The sequence below is a fragment of the Nanorana parkeri genome, unplaced genomic scaffold, assembly GCF_000935625.1.
Source record: "Nanorana parkeri isolate BGI_ZX_2015 unplaced genomic scaffold, ASM93562v1 scaffold37, whole genome shotgun sequence".
Classification (NCBI taxonomy): domain Eukaryota; kingdom Metazoa; phylum Chordata; class Amphibia; order Anura; family Dicroglossidae; genus Nanorana; species Nanorana parkeri.
The window spans coordinates 738,127-747,311 of NW_017306305.1; the positions used below are offsets into that span (position 1 = coordinate 738,127).

Sequence of the window (9,185 nt, forward strand, 5' to 3'; positions counted from 1 at the left end):
CAATAGTAAACTAGCATTGTACCCGCCCTCTGCAGTTCCCCATCAGGTCCAGCAGCAGTGGGCGGGCACAATGCTAGTTTACTATTGGCTATTGCAAATTGAAATAGCCAATAGTAATGTCTCAATGCTTTTTAATAAGAGAAATAATTTTTTCTATTCTGACATCGCTCGTGTCAGAATAAAGAAAAAAAAGACACGGCATTGTTTCTCTCCTTGGCGGCCGGGAGCGGGAGGCTCCCAGAGTGCCCGGGAGATTTTCTTCTTTTTTTTTTACAGCAGCAGAGCCGCCGGACATTAGGAAACTATTGGGCGGAGCTAGCTGTCACTGCTAGCTCTGCACAATCGTTTTCTATTTACTTTTTTCTACTTTTTTCAGGCTGAGTCGAACTTCTTCTGCACTTCGGGTCGGCCGAACAGGCTGAGCATGTTCGGCCGACCCGAAGCCACACGAAGCAGGCCGACGTACGGCTGAAATCAGCCGTACCAGCCTGAAGTGAATAGCCGAACAGTGTTCGGCTCACTTCACTTCTGATCGGTCATTCACTCGGCTGCCCTCGGCAGCATAGTGAATAGACCCCATGGTCTAAGAACTACCCTGCCAGTGAACCTAAGTGTAGCTACCTATAGGGGAACTCAGGCTTCAGTAAACCAAGTGAACCGATGCATAATTGTGGTGCTAGCTGGATAGCCAGAGTAGTTTACCATTTGTCGTAATAATCAAAAATCACTGCGCTGGGAATGAGTTACTCAAAATCTAAATAGCTAAATAGACCAGCAGCAACTATGTGTGTAAGTGAGTCTATTGTGTGGCAGATAAGTTGCGCTCGGTCTAGTTGCGAATGGGTGTGAAAGTGATCTCTTAAAGAGTGAGAGATCACTTTCACACCCATTCACAACTAGACCGAGCGCAACTTATCTGCCACACAATAGCTTACCATTTGGTTGCACTTGTTGCATGAAATTTCTCCTAAAGTTTAAGTATTAGGGGGCACATTACTGTTAGGGGTTAAGTGTTAAATTTCAAATGGAGGGGTTCAGTGTAATGGTCTGGTTAACTGGTTGGGATAAATCATTGGCTAGAGACATTAAGGGGCACTGCTTTAATTACTCAGGTTTTAGAAACTTAGAGTCCTGCACTGAGAAGTATGGCGCTAGACTACCAAAATTGATGTAATTTAAAAATCGTTCAAGTTATTTAAAGTTACATTTCAGGTAAACAGCTAAGTACACCATATATGGGAGCTGTTTTAGGTACCAATTTGTATATCTATCCACCCATTCCTGAGATTTACAGACATCAGACATATGAGGTCATCTCCCTGCTCTCTCTTCTAGTCAGCATGTTCCTTGTCAGACTATGTACATGCAGCAGAGCAGGATCGGCTTCTATTGTTACCCCTCCCTACTCTAATCTGAGCGATGCTGTACAGGGGATTACAAAATACTGAAATCAAGTCAAACATTTACATGTTTTATGATAAATACATGCATGCATGGAGTTCAGCTTTGCAGTTATTTCAAAAATTAAAAAATAGCTTAAAACAGTGAGTGTCCATTTAGGGGATCTTTGGAATCAGTACTGAACTGGGAATACAGCATTCAAACATTAGGAAATACTTAAAATAACAAAAGACCTGTCAAAGCGTACTTGGTGAATGTATGTTATTCATAAAACAGTGAAATAATGACCTTAGTCATACTTAAAACCAAGAATACACTTGATTGTGTCTCCACTACGTGGTTTATCAGACCATCAATGTGGAATACACAGAGAGCTCCCAAGAGAAAAATGCTTACTTGGCCCCAGCATTAATTCCTGTTATTTAACGGTATGTCTACATTGATTGTTTTGACAAAAAGCAAGGGCAGGCAACGACAATGGGGAAGACACACAGAGCGAGTTTCTCTGAGCTCAGCAACCTTTTTTATTGTCACATCTCCAGTCATATTTGCATGGCTTCCTTGGAATTAGCAATCACAGGAATATGTCCTTCCTTTGAAAATATAATAATCTCACTTATCAATGATAAATGAAAGACTAGAAGATCGGTCATTGTCTACATTACACAGGCTCATCTGTGTCTTCATTTAAAATCTGTAGACTGTCTGCATGTCTTCAAAGGACACTTTTTTTCCTATTTAAATAAATTATTACCCTTACAAAATAATGTTCCGCATTGCAAGAAGTGGAACTCAAGCACGGTGCTGGCATTTCACTAGCGTTTTACCTGAATAATTTAAGCTTTTAAATTCTTGATTACACCTCATGCTTGCGTATCAGAGCACAATCCAGAGAGTATTATAGCTTGCAAAATGAGAATGGCAAACTCTATCTTCGACATCTATTGCTCAGTGCTTGAGCTGGAAGGGTGTAGTGTTTCCTAACGGAGGTCATTCTATGGGCGAGTGTGTGATAGCACCAAACCACAATCACAGCTAGGACACACACACTCAAACATCAGTGCAAGTCCAGATGGTCCAGGAACAGCAGGCCGTCAAGTCGGGGCACTGTCACAAATCAGTAAAAATTGCAGCTATGTTTTTGGATAATGAATGGTGTATAAATCAAGGCCCACAAACACCATAAACAGATGTCTAGCCAGTAGTGGTGGCATGTTCATCTTCCTCACAACTACTGCAGAGAGAGAGAACCCAATCTCCAGCTGTGACACAGCAGGACTAGCTACCAGTGAAGCAAAGAGGATAACCAGCGCTACCAAGCAAAGTAAGTATGATCCTGGCAGAGAACCCTAACGCTGCCAGCTCAGTGGAGTGGGAGAGGGGGCCACCAACCCTTCTTAGCCCAGTTGCCTATTTGGCAAGCCCTTAAAACTCCCACTGTGCATTCAGGATAAGAGCTGCCCTACCTCCAAGGGCCCAGTACCAATTACTAACTCTGCTTTGTCAAAGGGAACTGCTTCTAGTGTGAACCTAAACTATTTTTTTCATGAAAATCTCAACCTCATATCCAGCCCAAATTATTTATTTTAGTTTTGGGATGGAGTATGGAGGATTAGAAGCTCTGCCAGGTATTTAATACTGGCCATGTGTATCATGGTGAGGTTTTCCCTCACTGGGTTTTAATAGCATTTTGATTTATAGACAAAACAATAACAGGCTATGGTGTACTATTGTTAATTTTCCTCATCCTTTCTTAGCAACTAATGTCCTTCTGCAGTATAATTCCATTGACACCCCTATTTTTACTGCAATATAATATTATAGACAGAAAACAATTAGCCCTGCCAACAGGGTTGTAAATATACCACACGTAAAGCAACAATGTTGAACTTCAAAATGATGGACAGAATCAAGTCACTTTCAGTTCTCTCGTTGGGTCAAGTAACGGTATTAACAGCTGCAACCCTTCAGGTCTGCCTCTTCTAAGTCAAGTTACCAGAAATACTTCTCAGAATCCATATGTATATAATACAGTCTTTCCATGATGTAACATGTCAGGGAGTTTCCATAACTAAAAAAAAACCGTTCTAGATTTAACAGGATTGTGTGTGGCCAAAAAGAACAAAGAACACAGCCAAATAAAGTTTGGGCAGGGCTAGTGTATGGGCTGCAAATGTACTGCTTTGCATCCCATAGGCCTGGTTTTTCTATTCCAGTCATTTTTATTGTACAGCATCACACAATCAAAATCAAATCACACAATCCAGTATGCCAAAAAATGCACCGGATCTTTCTAACACGGGAAATGGGTAACACATCATAGAAATATACAACAGCTTAGATGTAAGGAAAAATATGATAGATATTGTGCAGCAAACACAGTTAGGATTTGGCAGGAAAGGAGATTTCAGGACAAGGCTTTAAAACTATGATCAGATCTGCCGCATATGGTGTCCTCACAGTGAAGCTACCCATAGACAGACATTCAATACGTTTCGTTCCGAATCAAAAATCGGACAAATTTTCCGAAATTCGAACATTCGGACAGATCCGAATTTCCGAATCCCAATGCATCCAAATGAGCCCGAATCAGAATTGATGTTTCCGAATTTCGGATCCCGTTCGAATTTCGATCAACAATGAAACTGAATCGGACATGTGATTTTTCTGGCCAATCTGATGTGTTTTTCGGTTTAATGCATCCGAATGGGTCTGAACACGAATTTTCGTTACGCAACATGGGAGTCATATACAGTATATACATATAATACTAAAGCTGAGGCTCCCAGACCCGAATGGCATTCGGGATCCGAATTTCCGAATTACATGCGGGAGCTCCCAAATGCCATTTGGGTCTGGGAGCCTCAGCTTTAGTAATATATGTATATAGATCCCAGAACCGAATGGCATTTGGGAGCTCCCGAATGTAATTCGGAAATTCCGGTCCCGAATGCCATTCGGGTCTAGAGGATCCAGCTTTACTATTAATATCTGTATATGGTTTCCCGTGGTATTTGCAATTAATATTCATAAACTCACCCGAACCTAATGAAAATTCGGATTTCACCCAAATTCGAAACCTGAACAGAATTGAATTTTCGGATCCGAATCCCAAATCCCGAAATATCAGAATCGAATCAAATTTTTCTGCAGCTTACATGTTTATGGGTACCAGCCTCTGATATCTATGTGTAGGCATCAGAGACTGGTAAGATTGACACACACATTTGAAAGTCCTCTGATGTGTATGGGAAGTTCTACTGTGACACAACGATGTCAAGCAACTTTAAAAGTGAACTCCTGGAACATACTGTATAAAACTGTATAAAACAAATGAATACAGTAATATATTCATTCATAATCAATCAGAACTCCATCCAAAACTATAGAGCAATACACAATATAGAACAATAGAGCCTATGTCCCATTTTATTTACTTCTGTGTTTGTACTGGTGAGAAAGTCGTGAGAAATCTCTCCAAAGAAGGCATAACCAAAAAACAGGCATGTTTGTAGTAGTGAGGACGTGTTAGAATATCTGACAATGTTTTAATGTAGAGGTCAGCTACATAAAGTGCTCTGTGCTAAAGGTCTACCCATGACAGGCTTGATCCAATAACAACATTGATGCACATACACACAGTTGGTTGCAGTCAAACAAGGATTTTTCATTGGTTTGTTGTATTGTATAGATTTTTGCTTTACGCCTCAACTATAAGGTATTAAATAAAGAGTAATACTGTCTAAGAAACCAAGGTTAACAATTAGCGGTGACTTGTGCAGAATATATGCACAGAGTATAAATGAGAGGAAACTCTGGAGCAAATCTTCTTTATCTTCTTCCTGGAGAACAAGTAACAGGAATTTTACCATTACATTCATAAATCATGACTAGCGGTAGATGAAAAGAAAATGTAATTCTACATGTGAGAACAGTGTCTTATGTGCAGAGGTTCCAAATCATTAGCAGGTAAAACCTACCGTAGTGTATTTCCCCAGCTGACATAGGGAGGGGAAGGTTTCTTGATGCGCTTTTCTGATTTTCTCTGCTAGGTCATCGAGCTCAGCTGTCATCTCGTAGTTCTCTGTGCACTCCTGTTTCGATGGCTCTTTCTTCTTCTTGTTTCTGTCATTTCTGACTGCTGTAGGAGAGATGAAGATACTTCAGACACCGACTACTGAACTCAAACACTCCCTGTAAGTGAGCCCAACTGTGTGAAGGAAGCACTAATTGTTCACTCTGTGTATTGTATATTGTAGTGTAGATACATAGAAAATGGTTGTAACTGCACACAATGACACGGGCTCCACATGAGGTAAGAAGGTCAACACTTGTCTGTGCCAGCAGCTGAAATGATATCTGTGAGATCTATGCTAGCTGGTAATTTAAACTGGAAGCTTAATTAATACTACTATTAAAAATGAAAATAATGCACAAAACTCCTTATCATAGATTTAGACTCTACCATGCCTGCCATACAACACTGTTTCTGTTGCAAATGTTATGGTTTGCACTTGTAACTGGAGGACACACCATTAAGAGGAATGTTTGGCTTGGCCAAAAGTCCCTGTTAAGGAAGGGGGAGTGAAGTGAGACCAAAAGATTCTTCTTGCACTGTTAAGCATGGGGAGGAGGGATACTACCAATTGGAACAGATTTGTTTAACTGTCTTACTGACTGTTCGCCTTTCCAGAGCAATCAGCTGATGGTCATGCTTGGGCACTATAGACATGAGATTGTCTTCACTCAGAATGAGAATGTCCAGATCATGTGACTGTCATCTCATGTGTGTGCATAGCTTTACCCACTGTATTTCAGGCCACGCTCACAAATATTTCAGGAGCCTTCAAGAAGTAAAGCTATTTTTACATAAACGTGATGTTGTGACTGAGACATTTTCCAGCACACTACTGATTTCTAGCACGCTATTTTCACTAAAAAAAACTGTTTTCTTTATCAGAAAATGGTTAATACCCTGCAATAGTGGGCTGCTAACAATTTTAAATATCAGAATTTCTTTTTCACATACATACATACATACATATTTAATGTATACAGTCATGGCCAAAAATATTGGCACCCCTGCATTTCTGTCAGATAGTGCACCACTTTGCACAGAAAATTGTTGCAATTACAAAAGTTGTATTTATTTATTGTTTATTTATTTTGTTTGCATTGGTATGACACAAAAAAGTGGAGAAAAAAGACAAACCTGGCACATTCCACGCAAAACTCCAAAAATTTACTCGACAAAATTATTGGTATAAATGAACAGGTGCTATAGAAATCACACTGACAACCAGTTAAAATAGTGAAAAATTGACTCAACCTTTCTGTTGTGTGTCTCTGTGTGCCACACAGAGCATGGAGAAGAGAGAGAGCAGCAAAGAATTGTCTGAGGATTTGAGAGTGAAAATTGTGGAAAAGCATGGACAATCTCAAGGTTACAAGTCCATCTCCAGAAATATTAATGTTCCTGTGTCCACTGTGCGTAACATTGTCAAGAAGTTTACAGCCTATGGCACTGTAGTTAATCTCCCTGGATGTGGACGATTGAAAACAATTGATCAAAGATTGCAACAAAGGATTGTTCGAATGGTGAAAAGACCCTCGATCAACTTCCAGACATTCAAGCTGACACAGAAACTGTTGACACAGAAACATAAAAAAGCCAGATTGGAATTTGCCAAAACTTACCTGAGGAAGCCAAAATCCTTTTGGGAGAATGTGCTGTGGACAGACAAAACAAAATTACAGCTTTGTGGTAAAGCCCATCATTCTACTGTTTTCAGAAAAAGAAATGAGGCCTTTAAAGAACAAAATACAGTCGCTACAGTCAAATATAGTGGAGGCTCACTAATGTTTTGTGGTTGCTTTGCTGCTTCAGGCACTGGATTTTTGACTGTGTGCATGGCATTATGAAATTCGAATACTACCAAAGAATTCTGGGGTGCAATGTAGGGCCCAGTGTCAGAAAGTTGGGTCTCCATCAGAAGTCATGGGTCTTACAGCAGGGCAATGACCCAAAGCAAACGTCAAAAAGCACCCAGAAATAGTTTCAGACAAACCGCTGGAGAGTACTGGACTGGCCAGCAAAGAGTCCAGATCTAAATCCCATAGAGCACCTGTGGAGAGATCTTAAAACAGCAGTTGGGAAAAAGAACCCTTCCAATCTGAGACACTTGGAGCAGTTGGCGAAAGAAGAGTGGTCCAAAATTCCTGTAGAGAGGTGTAAGAAACTAATTGATGGTTACAGGAAGCAAATTATTTCAGTTATTATTTCCAAGGGCTGTGCTACCAAATATTAATCAAGGGTGCCAATAATTTTGTCCAGACCATTTTTGGAGTTTGTGTGGAATGTGTCAGATTTGGCTTTTTTTTTTCTCCACTTTTTTTGTGTCATACCAATACAAACAAAAGAAATAAACATGAGAATGCCTAAACATTTGTAATTGCAACAATTTTCTGTGCAAAGTGATGCATTATCTGACAGAAATGCAGGGGTGCCAATATTTTTGGATAGAGTAGGCAACCCGTCAGCATTCTTTTGCCCATCTCTGTTGCACTGGGGAAATTTCTCTTCACTTCCTGCCCTGCAGACACAACAGAAAGTGGGAGGTAATCTTTTTGTGGTGAGAGAGGTCACCTTATGTTGATGGTTATCAGGACAAATGAGAATGATGCTCCCCAGCAGAGACAAAGGTATGTTAAAAACTTAATAGGGAAATCCCTTACCACTTGATCCAAAACTAAAATAAATTGACTTTAGATACACTTTAAGGATGTTGGCAACATATTACATTACACAGGTTTTAGTTTAACAGTAATTTTAAAGATAAACTTTTAGGATAATTTTTACAGAAACATTTGGCATTTTATTTTAAATGATTAAAACTGTCCAGACATATTTATGAAATATTTACCCCCTTTTTATAGCTGTTCTGCCTTTTTCTCAGGATGATTATTGAAGCTGAAATTCAGAGTTAAGAATTACTTAGGTCTCAAAGTTGCTGTCCTGTCAATTTTTTGACCTCAAGCTGATAATTCACTGTTTCCCAGAGCCCAAATGTGAAGGTGTATTAATCTTCTTAAAGGGAATACAAAAAAAATATAACAAGCTTTGTTATTTAATGATATTGCAATGCAGAACAATGAAGAGACAGCAAGTGTTACTGGTGTAAGGTAAGGCAACTGACAAGGATTCATCTGTGAGACCCTAGGGGCATTTCAGCTCTGACTCTCAACTTCAGTCATTATCAGACAAAGTAGATAAACCTACTGTATATAAATATTCTTCTCTTATTTGCTCCATTTTGGTCGATTAAATATACAATTGAAAGTGTTTTGTAATATCTGTTCATTAAGTTAATAAAATACCTGTTGATTCATCCAGAAAACCAGTTAGCTTTTAAATACCTACACTCTCAGACTGCGCGTCACTGAATTCTCAAGCAGTTATATCAACCCTGGAACCAAAGAACACCTCTTCTTTGGTTTGGAGATGAGGTAAGGGGGCAATGTTCTGAAGTCCTAACAGGCTTTCTGTCCTAGGGCAACTCTGCTCCTCCATAGATCCAGTACAGTGAGTGAGCGTTGTCACCCTAGGCTAGAAATTCTGTCACTGGCAGTATCAGCAGTTAAAAACATAGGGAGAAAGCCTGGAAAAAAGATATGCAGCCGTCACATGCATTAATAAGCTGCAGTATATTAAATGCTTGTTCTTGGGTTAAGATACACTTTAATGTTTTATTATTATTATTATAATTATTATAGAAATAATTAGG

At 39.6% G+C, this 9,185-nt stretch overlaps 1 protein-coding gene across 3 annotated transcripts in view; it reads right to left on the minus strand.

Moving 5' to 3' along the window:
• Positions 1-9,185, minus strand: part of RARB (retinoic acid receptor beta) — a 311,193-nt gene that overhangs the window by 47,045 nt on the left and 254,963 nt on the right. For all 3 annotated transcript variants that reach the window (XM_018570196.1, XM_018570211.1, XM_018570203.1), the window contains exon 4: positions 5,382-5,542. In XM_018570196.1, the coding sequence (XP_018425698.1) occupies positions 5,382-5,542 (161 nt within the window). The remainder of the gene's footprint in view (positions 1-5,381; positions 5,543-9,185) is intronic.